Raw genomic sequence first — 16,619 nt, 5'->3', positions numbered from 1 at the left:
AATCGGCCTCATGGTGGCGCTATAACCGGCAGATGTGGAGGGATGCAGGGACAATGTTTTTCCATGGCCTCTAGGGAGTGCGCATACATAAGTTGTATACAGATCGATGCAGTTATAGCTAAAAACAGGAATTGGCCTGTGCGTGTATAATTTCACAGAAATTGCTCACTGTGTTTGTGATTTGTGGCATTTTGTTCGAAACGGACCAATCATGTGAGCTTTGGAAGCCAATCTTAGCCAATCAGGATGGAAGATGGGAAATGGGGCAGATCCGTGTTGATCACATGACTATGGAGATAGTGTATACCGAATTGTGTGATGTATGGATAAAATGTGTACGAGTAATCTACATAAATGTGTTTTGCCTAAATCGGCCTCATGGTGGCGCTATAACAGGCCGTTGAAGAATATTTGGGGCAGAGGTTCGTCGTTGGCATCCAGGGAGAGTGTGTGCAAAGTTTGGCATGGATCGGGCCAACGGTGGCAGAGATTAGCTGGTAACGGACGGACGGAAGGAAGGACGAACGGACGGACACACACACACACACACGGACGGAGTGCAAAACATCTCCCCATGCCTTCGGCCTGGTGGAGACAATAAGGTGGTTGAATGATAACAACGCTCTCATCATTAACACAAAAAAGACAGAAGAGATTGTTTTTGGTACACCACCAGAGATACACAGATCCCCCATTACTATTCATGGTGAACCGATCAACCAGGTATGTTGGTACAAATACCTAGGAGTATAGTAATAGACCATCTGTTGTCATGGAAAGATCAGATTGATTCAGTGTGTAAGAAAACAAAGCAAATAATCTACTTCCTTCGCCGTCTAAGATACTTCTGTGCTAGTAGACGGATTCTTCTTTTGTTCTTCACTTCTGTTATTATGAGTGTTCTTCAGTACTGTAGTACCACGTGGTATGGATGTTTGTCTGCAGCCCTAAAGTCACAACTGCTGCAACAACTGAACATTTGTTCAAAGATTGTTGGACAACCACTTAAGAAACTTTATACATCCACGTATGATAACAGCATCCTAAGGTTAGCAAGGAATATCACCTCTAATACTAAGCATGTGTTGTATGGAGAATATAGGTTGCTACCTTCAGGAAGGAGATATGGTGTACCAGCATACAATAAGGTCAGACTAAAGAGGTCCTTTGTCCACCAGTCGACTTTGAGGCTTAATCAGGAGTTGTAGTATAGCTAAATCTAGGCGGTGGATATTGCTCTTGTCTCCATGTCTTTATGTATGTAAATTGTTTTGTTCTTTGTGTTATGTCAAATGTGTGTATATGTGTTCTGCATACTTGGCTGCTGGGTCGCAAGACTAATTTCAGTGTGAACTGACAATAAAGTACTATATCATATCATTGCTAGGGCCGGGAATCAAACATTGGACCTTTTGCTTCCCGGGCGGCCTCTCTGCCCATTCAGCTATGGCCACCACAATTATTGGGGACAGAGTGGCACTGGCGCACCGCCATTCTGACTATGTGGCTTCCGCGCGCGGTTAAGGTTCTGGATAGTTAGTAATCAGCGAGTCGGAATGGCTTTGCTGCATTTTTTTGGGGTGGGGGGCGGGGCACATGTCTTACCTTGCTTGCTTTTTTTCACAATATTATGGCTATGACTTTTATTTACATAAAGTGTTTTTATAGTATCGTTAAGGAAACAAATTACATGCAGGGTAACTGAATCCTCAAAGCAATGGCACATGCTACTTATTATTTTTTATTATAATATAATAAAAAATGCTGTTTGGTATATTATACCAAACAGCATCCCAGAAGTTAGAATTCCACTAAGCTTCTACACGAGGCAGTTTAGCGGTGTTGGTAGCGGAGGTTCTCTTGTCCGTGCCAAGCGAGAGAAGTTGTGAGAGAAAGCCAGGTGACCGAGCACAGACATAGTGTGAGGTGACATCATGACATCGGAGTGTCATGCTAGACGAATTTATGTTGATATTGCCAGATTACATAGTTGTTTTTCACAAAAAAGTGTTTAATCGTGTTTTGTGAAATACAATTTGACCATTTCTCTCCTAAACCTTATACTTAACCTTACTTAACGTTACCAACAACATGCTATTATTATCTCATGTCAGCTATGCCTACATCAACACATTATATGGACCTTATGCAGACCGCGGCCATCAGGCCAGCAAGGTGCTAACTAGATGCATTTTCCCATTGACAGCCCATTCATCCAATCTGATTGTATTAAACAACGTCAAACTCACCATTGCAGCTGCGCGATAAGCTTGAATTATCATCTTTCTATCTGCAAAGTATTTGTTTCATAAAAATGCACTGTAGACTTGTTATGAGTTACTTAGAGTTATGAGAAATTCCTTGCAGGTGATTTTGTTTTCTAGTAGTTAGGAATCACTCGTTTTTTGTAAAGTAACCTGCTGCCTCCTGCATTATGTCACTGTGCAAATTCAAAACAGGTGGCACGCAGGGCTGTTCAGTGATATCCAACGAGCACTCCCAAACTCTGAAAAAAATAATCTGCACGGAATTTCTTGACAAGAAGTAGCTCATAACATGTCTACGGTGGATTTATATGAAACAAAAACGTTACAGATTGAAAGAGGATAATTCAAGCTGCAGCTGGTGAGTTTGACGTTGTTTAATACATTTAGACAGAACTTTTCTGTTTGGATGAATGGTCTGTCTATGGGAATGTTCCACCTACTTAGCACCTTGCTGACAAGATGGCAGCGGTGTGCATAAGGTCAATTGTTCCTATCACAACGAGCAATATTATAAATTGTGCTGTACAGTATTAGTCAATCAATCATTGATTGATTGATTGATTGATTGATTGATTGATTGATTGATTGAAGTATTTATTAACAGTGCAGAATGGGTAGGCTCGCATGACCATTATAGCAAGACCATATATAACAGTTTCCCTTCAATGTCAATGGCGTTTGATGTTTAATTTATGTCAAATTTAGTGTAATTATCATCTCTTAACATCATACATCATCGCCTGTTGCCTGTGATTGGCCGATTTGCTTGTTTACATATGACGTAAATTTTCCCTTCAATGTCAATGGCGTTTAAAGTTTAATTTTATTTAGCGGAATTCTGACGTAATTTCTCCGTTCATCGTCAATGGCAAAACTTGAGACGTGTGGGGACAAAAGCTGTTTATAGCCTTTAAAAACAGGAAATCATGTAAGGAGGTAAAAAGGGGGGAAAAGAAACATATACAGTACAGTTAGGGGGAAAGGGGGTGGGGGGGATTCAGATTTTACGGGGGCCAGTTTCGAATTGCAGCCGTCTGTAGGTGCCCTTTGAGAGCGGTTTTGAAGGAGTAAAGGGATTTGCAAGTCTTAATTGCTGTTGGTATGGCGTTCCACATTTTGGTGGCATAGGAGCGAAATGTACTTGTTTGTGCCGAATCTGCGTTGCACATGGTTTGTTGAACTCCCTCACACACAAACACACACACACGCACACGCACAAGCACAAGCACACAAGCATGCACGCACGTGCACACGCACGTGCGCTTGCATGACACCAAGGGGTGAAAACATGCTCTCTTCTCCTGGCCTTCTGCTTGGCAGAGATATGTGATGACTTGAAACTGTAGCTAAATCCGCTTCAGCTTGACGGCTAAGGTTAGTCACAAAAATTAAGTTGATGTAATCAATTTTCTTTGGCACCAGTTCAGTGTTCACTGCAGGAGTCTGCTGGAGACACGCTGCGAGACAGTAATGAGAAGAGATAAAAGAGCTAGTGGAGATTAAAGTAGGGCTAGTATTTTTTTTGCCCTCCACACTGCCAACGGATAAAATCTGTAAAATAATGGTATACTAACTATATATATCGTCGCTGTCGGAAGGAAACCACGTAACTATAACACCCTTTATGTCTGTGTGTTGTTAAAAAAATCACACTCATGTGAAGTGAGGGGCGCTCTTATAATCATACATCATCACATTCCAGTCAATCACAATTGCTGTCCTCATTTTTCTTTCATTCCGGCCAATCACAATAAGGCGTCTTCAGTTTTCTGCCCGCACTTCCTCAAATATGTACTTTCCTCAGCCAATCAAATCATCGCTATGGGGTGATCAGCCAATCAAATCATTGCTAAAATTCACACAAACAGACAAAGCTGGGCATAGCCTCCAAAATATTGAACCAATGAAAATATATAAAAAGCGATTCGAACTCCATTGGAACCGCAAACAGGCAGCTAACTCCACCACCTCTCCCCGTCTCATGCAAGTAATTGACAATATATAAAGTCAGAATACCAACTTTGATGAGGCAGTATTGCATTGTTTTGTTTTAAAATGAACATTTTGGAGTTTCTCCTCGACAGCAGAGATATATAGGTTATATAAAACTTTAAATGTGATGGGGATATATGCTCATTTTATGTAGCTATAACTTGGTAATCACATCCACAGTCCATTTGGATGTAATCTAATGTTCTCCCCTCTTAAAACTTAAATATCATGCACCAGAATAGCTTGTGCTAAATGGTTGATCACTCAGAAACGAGACTATTATTATGGGTTTGCATGGTAATTATGTCTTTCTTCCTGCCCAAGGCTGTCTTGAGCATGCTCCCTGGAACCTGATAGTGGAAATGAATCACTAATAGAGAGTAAATCATTCCTCTGAATGCTGTCATTATCAGGGTAATATGCATGGTAACTGTGCATGGCGTGTGTGTGTGTGTGTGTGTGTGTGTGTGTGTGTGTGTGTGTGTGTGTGTGTGTGTGTGTGTGTGTGTGTGTGTGTGTGTGTGTGTGTGTGTGTGTGTGTGTGTGTGTGTGTGTGTGTGTGTGTGTGTGTGTGTGTGTGTGTGTGTGTGTGTGTGTGTGCGCGCGCGCGTGTGTGCGCGTGTGTGTACGTACGCGCATACGCAATGCACACTGACAATGCACTAACCCACCCACCACCTCGATGGCCTTCCCACTCGCACGTCGCTGCCTGAGCACTCTTTGTATCCCATCACCATAACAACTGCCTCGCAGATCATGTGGGAAAAAAAAGAGCCAGAGCCAGAGTGGATTCCTCTCAGTCAGTTCTACTTGGAGATGCTGGAGGGCTGTAGTGGATGTGGGCTTCTCCTCAGAGGAGGGCTGTAGTGGAGGTGGGCTTCTCCTCAGAGGAGGGCTGTAGTGGAGGTGGGCTTCTCCTCAGTGGAGGGCTGTAGTGGAGGTGGGCTTCTCCTCAGTGGAGGCTGTAGTGGAGGTGGGCTTCTCTTCAGCTCGCATCGTGTCCAGGTGGTGATGGCTTTGTGTGATAAAGAAAGGGAGGGAAAGACGTGAAGTGGACAAGGTGTGAAACGTGAGTTTTTTTTTTTGAACGGTCGGGGGGACGTAGATAAAACGCATCGTTGCACATGGTGAGTGTGACAAACGGCTGTCCGCATGCTGTTCAGCCCAGTTCTGCTGTTATGTATGTGTGTGTGTGTGTGTGTGTGTGTGTGTGTGTGTGTGTGTGTAAGTTTGTTTCAGCGCATGCCATGTGCAGACTAATGGATAGATAGACTGTGGTGGTGTGAGCATGCATGCGCGTGCATGTCTGGAGGCTTTGGCACCCGTTATGTAAGGAAAGAGAGAACCTTGAGAGATTGGCAATAGTGACAAAAGCTCTTTGGCAGGATGACAGTACATTTTAGGCTATAGCGCATGCTATATTGCTAGACAATATCGTCTCATTTTGAGCTAAATACACATTACAGCATGACAGAGCTATGGCAGAAGTTGGTCAACAATGGCTATTATTAGTACAATTCTTTTACACATTAACGGAGTCTATTTCAATATGATCCAATAGTCTGTCCGATTGTAATCTCATGAAGCGATGCACTGTAAAGCCATCTACAGTAGCAGTCATTTTCACAAAATCTATCGTCTTTGGTGGGCTGTCTCAGCGAGTCCCAGGTGTAGCATTGACCTGATGTTTCCTAGCTACAGGCTATAGAATAATGTATATGATATTATATAGTTGTTCCAGTCCTCTGTATTCCTTTTCCAATCTGCACTCTGCAGCAGACTTGCCCCCAACAGCAGAGATGATGAATATTTGCAATCATCAGTCACAGAGGAAAATGTCTTAACCGCTTAAGGCATTTTCCTCTGTGACTGATGATTGCAAATATTCACAAGTTACTATATGTGCTTGTGTGCGTGTGTGCTGTGCACGCGTGTGTAAAATGGTGTGCCTTACATAGGCTCTCATGCATGCACAATGCACATTTGTGCATGTGGGCGTGTTTGTTTTTATAAATTAGCTCACTCACATCGATGTTATGGACTCTGAGCAAGACTCCCGGGCAGTGTATGCCATTACTATACCTCTGTTTTATTTCAATTCACATTCACAGCGGCTTCATATACTGTAGCATTTCTTGCCTCAGCTAATGGCACAGGAATAGTGCAGGATGTCCACAGCTTGTTGCATTGTTTTTGTCCTGGATATTTTTGTTCACAGATGGCCCTTTCACATAGATTGACGCACCAGAAAAACAAACACATGCGTGCGTGAGCGTGCACAGTAGCACTTCAGCATTCATCCCACATCTGCATTATTGAAGACCACCCCCATGAGAGTTACAGTACATCACCTGACCTGATCACAGTATCTCTCTCCTCCTCTCTTCCCTCTGATCCCCCTCTCTCTCTCTCTCTCTGTCTCTCTGTCTCTCTGTTTCTCTGTCAGGCAAACTTGAAGAAGTTCATGGAATATGTTCAGCAGAGGAACATTGAGAAGGTCTCAAAGTTCCTAGAAAGAGGTCTGGACCCCAACTTCCACGACCCAGAGACAGGAGGTGAGGAGCTCAGCCTCATGTTAAACTTTACTCCGTCTGTCTGTCTGTCCGTCCGTCCGTCCGTCCGTCCGTCCGTCCGTCCGTCCGTCCGTCCGTCCGTCCCTCCCTCCCTCCCTCCCTCCCCTTTCTTCTCCATTTCTCTCTCTCTCTCTCTCTCTCTCTCTCTCTCTCTCTCTCTATCTTGATTCTCTCTGCCTCTCAGAATCTCTCTCTCTTTGGCTCTCTTGGACTCCCTCTCTCAATTTACTTACAGTACACTAATTCTTATGTGCTTTATTGGCATAAAAGTTCAGAACAATATTGCTAATGCAGAAAAGTTACAACCCCCCCCCCCCCTCTCTCTATATCTCCTCTGCCAAAAGAAGAAATTATATATTGTACTGTATGGGTTTCCTGTAATAAGACATGGGGGAAAAAGTTGGATTGCATCCCATGCTAATCCCCTAATTCTTATTCAAATCTTTGTCCAGATGCAGCTTAGTGTGTAGAGAGGCCCTCTTCTACCCACTAAGCTACGACTGGCCCCAAAGTAAACCTGTAGTCCCGATTGATTGATTGAATATTTTATTAGACAAAAGAAAAATGCAAACAGCACAGGGTACAGTCAGGCATTTTGGTCCAAAACGACTTGCGGTCTTGTTTCCATTCGGGTCCCATGCACTCACACATGTGTAGTCATGAACAATAATCTAAAACAGCAATTGGTCACCTCCTCTCCCGCTGACATGCTGACAGGTGAAATTGTAGGCCTGTTTTAAAGGGAAGGGGGCAGGGCATTCCACACCTGAATAGCAGTGCTGCGGAAGGTGAATTTACCCATATTTGTTTTGTAAGTGGGTGGCACCAGATCATTGTTTACGCTACCTCTAGTTTTGTGGCTGTGGGTCACTTTTTTTAAGTAATCAGTCAAGTAAATGGGCACTGAGGGCATGGAGGGCATAGCTGCATGTACAATTTTGAATGTCAGACCCATTTTCAATTGTTTGCCCGAATGAGCGGCTCTCCAAATAAGGGAACACAAGAGGCACGCACCCCTGCAAGACTCAATCAATATTTCACACAGGAGGTTGGCAAACCATTTTTGTAAAATAAATTGGAAACAACAGCTGAAAAACCCTTTTGCTGTTTGTTTGCTTTGATTTTTTTCCCTGGGGGCGTGACCCAATACAATGTGGATAACAGGCCGTTGGCCTGTGTGTTCCGCTCTCACAGTGTGTTTTAACAGGGGTGACAGGCAGACACATTTTCCGGAGGTGCATTATTTGTCATTGGGACCCGGCAACTACTGGCGATAGCAGGCGAACAGGCGATACAACATCGTCTGGCGATAGCAGGAGAACAGGCGATACAACATCGTCTGGCGATAGCAGGAGAACAGGAGATACAACATCGTCTGGCGATAGCAGGAGAACAGGAGATACAACATCGTCTGGCGATAGCAGGCGAACAGGCGATACAACATCGTCTGGCGATAGCAGGCGAACAGGCGATACAACATCGTCTGGCGATAGCAGGCGAACAGGCGATACAACATCGTCTGGCGATAGCAGGCGAACAGGCGATACAACATCGTCTGGCGATAGCAGGCGAACAGGCGAGACAACATCGTCTGGCGATAGCAGGCGAACAGGCGATACAACATCGTCTGGCGATAGCAGGCGAACAGGCGATACAACATCGTCTGGCGATAGCAGGCGAACAGGCGATACAACATCGTCTGGCGATAGCAGGCGAACAGGCGATACAACATCGTCTGGCGATAGCAGGCGAACAGGCGAGACAACATCGTCTGGCGATAGCAGGCGAACAGGCGAGACAACATCGTCTGGCGATAGCAGGCGAACAGGCGAGACAACATCGTCTGGCGATAGCAGGCGAACAGGCGAGACAACATCGTCTGGCGATAGCAGGCGAACAGGCGAGACAACATCGTCTGGCGATAGCAGGCGAACAGGAGATACAACATCGTCTGGCGATAGCAGGAGAACAGGCGATACAACACCGTCTGGCGATAGCAGGCGAACAGGCGATACAACATCGTCTGGCGATAGCAGGCGAACAGGCGATACAACATCGTCTGGCGATAGCAGGCGAACAGGAGATACAACATCGTCTGGCGATAGCAGGCGAACAGGCGATACAACATCGTCTGGCGATAGCAGGCGAACAGGCGATACAACATCGTCTGGCGATAGCAGGCGAACAGGCGAGACAACATCGTCTGGCGATAGCAGGCGAACAGGAGATACAACATCGTCTGGCGATAGCAGGCGAACAGGCGAGACAACATCGTCTGGCGATAGCAGGCGAACAGGCGATACAACATCGTCTGGCGATAGCAGGAGAACAGGCGAGACAACATCGTCTGGCGATAGCAGGCGAACAGGCGAGACAACATCGTCTGGCGATAGCAGGCGAACAGGCGAGACAACATCGTCTGGCGATAGCAGGCGAACAGGCGAGACAACATCGTCTGGCGATAGCAGGCGAACAGGCGAGACAACATCGTCTGGCGATAGCAGGCGAACAGGCGATACAACATCGTCTGGCGATAGCAGGCGAACAGGCGAGACAACATCGTCTGGCGATAGCAGGCGAACAGGCGAGACAACATCGTCTGGCGATAGCAGGCGAACAGGCGAGACAACATCGTCTGGCGATAGCAGGCGAACAGGCGAGACAACATCGTCTGGCGATAGCAGGCGAACAGGCGAGACAACATCGTCTGGCGATAGCAGGCGAACAGGCGAGACAACATCGTCTGGCGATAGCAGTAGAACAGGCCATACAACATCGTCTGGCGATAGCCAATGAAATCCATGTGTTGCTTTGTTTACCTTCCTAACCACCTATACGAGGACATAGGTAATGACGCCCACTAGGAGATTTATATCGCCGTTGTTCTCCCGCTGTTAAAACGGGAGAACAGCCCTCCTCTTCCGGTGCGGCGGCGCCCCGGTTTTCATTGCACTAATCCCCAATGTTCACACGTTCTTCTAAATGCTCCTGCCGTGCCTAACAGACTCAGTAGCGCAGCTCGTAATCTCAATTCCTGAGAGATTAGGGTTGAGGCGGTTGACAACATGAGGATTATACTTTGTGAGATGTTGACAGTGATGATGATGGTTTCATGTTTGGTTGTGTCGGCGCCGTAGAATGTCCTCTGACGCTGGCGTCCCAGCTGGAAGGATGCGCCGAGCTGGTCAAGGTGCTGAAGAGTGGAGGAGCCCACCTGGACTTCAGGACCAAGGACGGCATCACGGCACTGCACAAGGCTGTGCGCACCAAGAACCACACTGCACTCATAGTGAGTTCAATGCACGCACGCACGCACGCACGCACGCACGCACGCACGCACGCACGCACACACGCACGCACGCACGCACGCACGCACGCACGCACGCACGCACGCACGCACGCACGCACGCACGCGCATGGGGCACGCACGCACACACACACACACACACACACACAGGTATTCATGTATTGTATTCATATACTATAGACATCCACATTTTAGGATGGCATTGAAAATATAGGAAAGATCATGTTCACAGCACCGCACGTTGTGAGCTTGTAGAATGTTTTGGTGAGTGACATCGCCACACAACAAGAAGTATAAAATAGAGAAAAATCTAACCATGACCTCTAAATGTCAAAACCTTTTCATAATTGTAAACCTAACCCGAAAAAGCGTTCGTAACATTTTACGAATCAAAACTTAAATGCAAAGTAAAAAGGATATAAAAAGCATAGCATGGTGAACTGGAGGCTGATTCAGGCTCCTCTTGGTCAGGTCAAAGTAAACCAGACCTTCTTCAGGCATCGGATGCCTGATTGTTTTCCACCCACAGTAAGGAAGATATTTTTTCAAAAAATGGTACAGTTTTTTTTAAACACGCCGATCAGTTCATTAAAGGTGATATAGACAAGTTTCCAGTGTTTGTACACAGAAGTGAGTGAGTGTTTCCAAACAGATTCAAATCTAGCTCCACCCCCTCCCCCCGTCATTCTATTGGCCACCACAGCATCGTTCATGTGAACTACTTTGTCCACCGTTATTCATTGTAATGATCAGAATCGCTGATTCCTATGATGATGATCTGTCATCCTCTCGCGGACCGCGACCACTGTAGATTAGAATCCACGCTTCAACCCGCCAGGCAGGCTCCAGACAGCCGCGCCGACGGAGCCATGGTGATCCGGTGGTGGTGACTGGTGATTCATTATAGCGACTTCCACCATTTCAACATATAACCACATACAACCCACTTCACATGGGGCGTGTCCACGGGGCGACTGTGGCTCAAGAGGTAGAGCAGGTCGTCCAATGATCCATGGGTCGGCGGTTCGAATCCCGGCTCCTCCTGTCTACATGTCGAAGTGTCCTTGGGCAAGACACTGAACCCCAAATTGCTCCCGATGTGCTGGTTGGTACCTTGCATGGCTTCCGCCGCAATCGGTGTATGAATGTGTGTGTGAATGGGTGAATGTAATGCACAATCTATGTAAAGCGCCTTGGATAAAGGCGCTATATAAATGCACCATGTAACCAGGATATTTGGTGGGGGTCCGTCCGATCATGCGACGTAATCTCGTCTCGAAGTCGGAAAGACTTGGATCCCCCTCCTCTCCTCCTGCCTGGCCGCTGCTCGGCGAGCGTTGTTTGGGCACTGGGAAGAGGCAGGCCCGTCTGCCTCTTCCCAGAAGAAGAGGCAGACGTGTCTGCCTCTTCTCCAGTGTCCAAACCACGCTTGCCGACCGGCGTCAACCCGAGGAACATGCACCGTTGTGAGGCTGCTGCCTGCTGCTGCCACCAAGACCATGAAGCGGTACATAGCGATTCTCATAATTTCAATTAAAAAAATCATGAACATACTATTTCATATGAAGAATGTAGGTAAAACTAAGATATTTTTTAGGGGAAATATATATTGCATCGCGTAATTCGCGTATTCATTATAAAACTGTGCTGGGGAGTGTGGGACTGGGGCTTTGAAGATACCCTCGCTGTGATTGGCTAAAACTCTTTTTTTTTTTTTTTGCTCAAACCACACCAAAGGGTCGGGTCGGGACAAAACGTTTTTTTCAGGTCAACCACACCAATGTTGCAACTCAATGAGTTGCATTGGCGTGGTTTACCTTAAAAAATAAACATTTTCCCCTGACCCGACCCTTTAGTGTGGTTTGGGTCTGTCTTTGTTCCGTACAGTGTCGAGAGCCTTTGAGCCACTCATGTGACATACAACAACAGCCTCTCACTGAATGAACTGGCATATTCATTGAATGGGTCTGGGATGAGGAGGCTCGTAACCCCGCCACATGAGCAGAGTCTGGGATGAGGAGGCTCGTAACCCCGCCACATGAGCAGAGTCTGGGATGAGGAGGCTCGTAACGCCGCCTCATGAGCAGATATGAGTCATGTAATGGTGCTCCTGCAGAGACAGAGCTGTTTGAATACATCCTGTTGCGTTCATTGTGATCTTTAAAGCTGATTCTCTTGAACCTGCACACACTACAGTACAAGATCTTTAAATAATGGCGCATCACACAATACATGGTGATGGTGTACACATTTTTATTAAAACAATTTAAACACACATACATAATAGTAATAATAATAATGATTTATTTCATTAGTTTTATTATATCTCTGTCGGGAAGAAACCACCTAACTCCAAAATGTGGATGGGAAAACACATAAAAACGTACTCCTCAATGATTAATGGGTTCCTTTAACCCTCCTTATATATTATATATGTGTGTGTGTGTGTGTGTGTGTGTGTGTGTGTGTGTGTGTGTGTGTGTGTGTGTGGATATAACCGGTTGTCAAAAAGCCTCTGCCCGGGCTCTGGACCTGATCATCCCTATATACAGTATCTCCATATATGGAGCTGGCCTGTTCTGACATCACAACACTTTATATTTGGGCATTCATGACACATAACTGGACACAGACAGATGGCAACCATTTGCATATACTGTCACTATACTTCTTACTATCTCAGAATTCCAAACTTTAAACCGGTATAATGCCTAAACGAGGAAAGATATTGGTACGGTCAGATACAGAATTCATGCTTCTTTCATCCCCAATAACACACATAATGTATTCCACAGACCTTGTTGGACCTGGGTGCGTCACCTGACTACAAGGACAGCCGGGGTCTGACACCCCTCTACCACAGCTCCATGGTGGGAGGAGACCCCTACTGCTGTGAACTGCTGCTACATGACCACGCTCAGGTTGGCTGTGTGGACGAGAACGGCTGGCAGGAGATCCATCAGGTCAGTCTCTCTCTCTCTGTCTTTGTCTATCTCTCTCCCACGGACACGCACGCACGCACGCACGCACGCACGCACGCACGCACGCACGCACGCACGCACGCACGCACGCACTCACGCACTCACGCACTCATGCACACACACACAGACACACACAGACACACACCTCCTCAGACACGCAACGAGTGCAGTGTCTTTACGTATTATGTCGATTTGATTTGATTAGAAACACTCAAAGTTAAATTGACACACAAAATATTTTACTGCGTGGCACTAACCTTTCAACAAGCTTAGAACAGCGTCCAGCGTCCAGTATTGGTTGTTGTTGGATCTTTGACATCTCCCACATTATTTATTTGAAATGTATTTGGAGGATAAGCCGGGCCCCTTGAAAGCCACCCTCTCAGGCACAACACAAAACATTCAACCCTGCCCCATTCCACAATGGCTGTAGTAATTAAGGTCCTGGGTCATAAAAGACTCAAGAGTTATGACACAGCTATAGACTTCCATTGTAAACAACAAATATGAATGTAATATTCAGTCATAAACCAAAGCCAAAACCAACTTCAATAGTTGACTTGTTTTGATGTGCTCAGGATAACAACAAGATGAATGCTTAAGTAACGCTTTCCACGATGCAGCCACTAGTTCCAAACATGAATGATACGTAGCTTACAGAGTTTGTTCAGTCAGATATACTCGAGGGGCTCTCATTATGCTCTTGGGCACATTCATATTCATGCGTATTGCGTATATACGTGGCAGTCAACCGACCAATTGCTGGGTTATTTAAGCTCACCACAGTCTCTGTTCTTCCTGCTGTCATCCTCCTGCTGTCATACTGTATGTCCCTGGACTGTTGGTATGTGCCTCCCTATGGGCTCTGCTATAGTTGTTCTCCATGTGGGGGTGTTACTGTATATCTATCTCCCTGCTCTTATGTTTAATGATGGTTGTTTCATTATGCCGAGCAGGGAGAAAATATAGCAGAGCTGAACGACAAGATAAAATATTATAGGCACATTTGTATTCTCATTCTATAATAAATATTGGTTAATCTATTTGTGCGTTATCTGACTGAACTATGTAGTTCCGGCATGGAACCTCATTCCTCAGTGTGAAATGCACGGCAAGGTCAAAGAGTGGTGTAACTGTCTCTTTCAATGGGTCTGGCCAATTGAGGCGATGACTTCATGGGACTCTAGAGTTCAACGCCATGCTGATACTGTACGTACAGTACAGCACTTGCTACGTGCTACGGTTGGCTGCCTGCTGCTGTACTGTACAGCTGCTGCTGTACAGCCAAGTGCCCAAGGCTCCCAAGTAAGAAGTGCCTGTGTTTGGTGTCGAAATGCTCCTGATTTGAGAGCAAACGCAGCATAATGCGCACATTTCATACACACATGGCCCCGAGGCACGGCTTGCACTGTAAACATAATGGAGGCTTGCGCTGTATTTGTGTGTGTCAGGGCTTTCTGTTCTAGAGGGGTGGGCGCGCATGGAGCAAGCGCTGGAGAATATTGGTTCACCGATCGCCTGCCCCCACCCCCTCTGCCCCTCCCCTCCCTGGTAGAAAACAGCGGAGACAACTGGCGTCACCATTATTTGGAGCGACCCCCTTCTGCACTGTATAGTTCACTCCCACTCCTAGACCAGGAAATGTGTCTCGTTCCCCCAGGAATGAAAATAAAAGCCTGGGTACCGGAGCTAGGGCTTTTTAGACTATGTTTGAGTAGTAGGGGTAGGATTTGTGTGTGTGTGTGCACGTGCGCGTGTGTGTGTCTGTGTCTTTGTGTGCGTCTAAGGAGCTCGGAACCCAAAGGGACAGCAGTGGGAGTAATCACATCTCCAACTGAAACTGAGTGTGAAACGGAGTGAGGACCAGAATGGTGGTGACATTTCGATTAGGATGATGCAGGAGTGAGGAGGACCCTCCATGTGATTGGTTGGCCCTGTTAACCTGATTTAGGGCAATCAACAACAGCGTGGACAAATAATACATAATGTTGTTCTGCTGTGAATATCTGCACCATGCACTCTTTGGTTGTTGACAGATGATAGATGCTTTATTGTCCTTGTGGAAATAATTTTGCCGTTTTGTTGCGGTGGAATCTTCTGAAGAGCATGGCATTTAACACATTTTACTCTGAAAAGCCCCGCCTTCCATTACTTCCCAAAACCGGGAGGCATAATCTTCCATTACTACCTCATGCTGTCACATCTAAAGTCTCTCTAGAAGCGTTTATATTCCAAACAAGAAGCTTGGTTAAGTCAGAAATGAAGACAGAACATTTCCGTTTTAATCAAACCATGGAGAGCGCCGTAAAGAGACAGTTTAGTCGGGCTGTAAACAAGGTAGTGAACGGCAGTGCTCGAAACACGCTGAAGAAGGCATGGCCAAGCAAAAAAAAGAATAATAATATATATATTTTTGCAACCAGATCTTATTTTATCGATATAATATTTAGCGATATAATGAAAACGAGAGCAAGGTAAACTAGCAAAAAATGTCTCCGTTTTTCTTGTTTTCTTGTTTCCGTGGGGGGTTCAGAGTAAAAGCGGCCATGTTTTCCCGGCACCCCAAAGCTATTTTAAAGGAATCCCGGGACTGATTGTGTTAACATTGAGTGACTGAAGTTTCATCCAGCGGTGAAATGTCCCTTTAACTAGCCTGGCATGGCCAGCCTATTTATTAGTGTGGTTGCCCTAACATGGCAACCACACTGCAATTGTAACACTTTATTATTATTTCTAGAGTAACTTATTTTGACATCCTCCCACAGTTTTGACGGTATGCACTTGAGCCATATGTCAAATGAACCGGAAAAAAATCGTGTGCTTGTATTTTGCTAAGAGAAATGTTGTATAGTTTAATTGATATTAATTTATTCAAGCATTCAATTTCCCATTGACATGAATGGGAACATGCGGAAACTCACATTCAAGTATTTTATTCTCGGAGATCGTAAGGGCTATAGTTACATAACTTGGAGGGGAGCTTCATAATAATTACTAAAATTACTTAACTTATAATTATATCGGTCGGCCTCATGGTGGCGCTATAACAGCCCACTTTATGTTTTGGCTTTTAACTCTTGAACCGTAGGTCCTAAAATCTAAAAAAGAAAATTGCTTTCGGAACTCGCACTGTGGGTTTTGCTTAATTGCTTAACACTTAGCGCGCCATTGCCGACGATTAAAGTCAATTGAAGCCTAATTTTGATACTGACGCCATTGCCGACGGCCTTCGGCAATTGAGCTTTTATAGCGCGTTTGATTGCTTGAGCCAAAATGCTAATGGTCAAAACAGCGTTTCTTTGACGGCACAGATCGGACGATGTAGAGCTCTCCAGAGCTCCGGTCTGGCTTCAGATGGTAAACAAGGCCTGTCCGCTCCGTGTAGCTTCCTAGGTTATGACTACTGCTCATAGACCGGAAATGGCGGCTTTTCAAAATAAGAGCTCAAATTAAAAAAATGCTGGCGTGAATTAGATCCTAATTTTTCAATAAATGCTAG

The 16,619-nt window shown here is 45.6% G+C and overlaps 1 protein-coding gene across 1 annotated transcript in view; it reads left to right on the top strand.

Annotated features, from left to right (window-relative positions):
* shank3a (SH3 and multiple ankyrin repeat domains 3a) overlaps positions 1-16,619 on the top strand; it is a gene marked incomplete at both ends in the record, with an annotated part of 322,930 nt that overhangs the window by 124,398 nt on the left and 181,913 nt on the right. The window contains 3 exons of the mRNA XM_079500504.1: positions 6,706-6,814; positions 9,970-10,121; positions 12,935-13,102. Of these exons, the coding sequence (XP_079356630.1) occupies positions 6,706-6,814; positions 9,970-10,121; positions 12,935-13,102 (429 nt within the window). The remainder of the gene's footprint in view (positions 1-6,705; positions 6,815-9,969; positions 10,122-12,934; positions 13,103-16,619) is intronic.

Source organism: Electrona antarctica (assembly GCF_951216825.1).
Source record: "Electrona antarctica genome assembly, chromosome: 5".
Lineage (NCBI taxonomy): Eukaryota > Metazoa > Chordata > Actinopteri > Myctophiformes > Myctophidae > Electrona > Electrona antarctica.
This window is presented reverse-complemented; position numbering and strand designations above follow the sequence as displayed.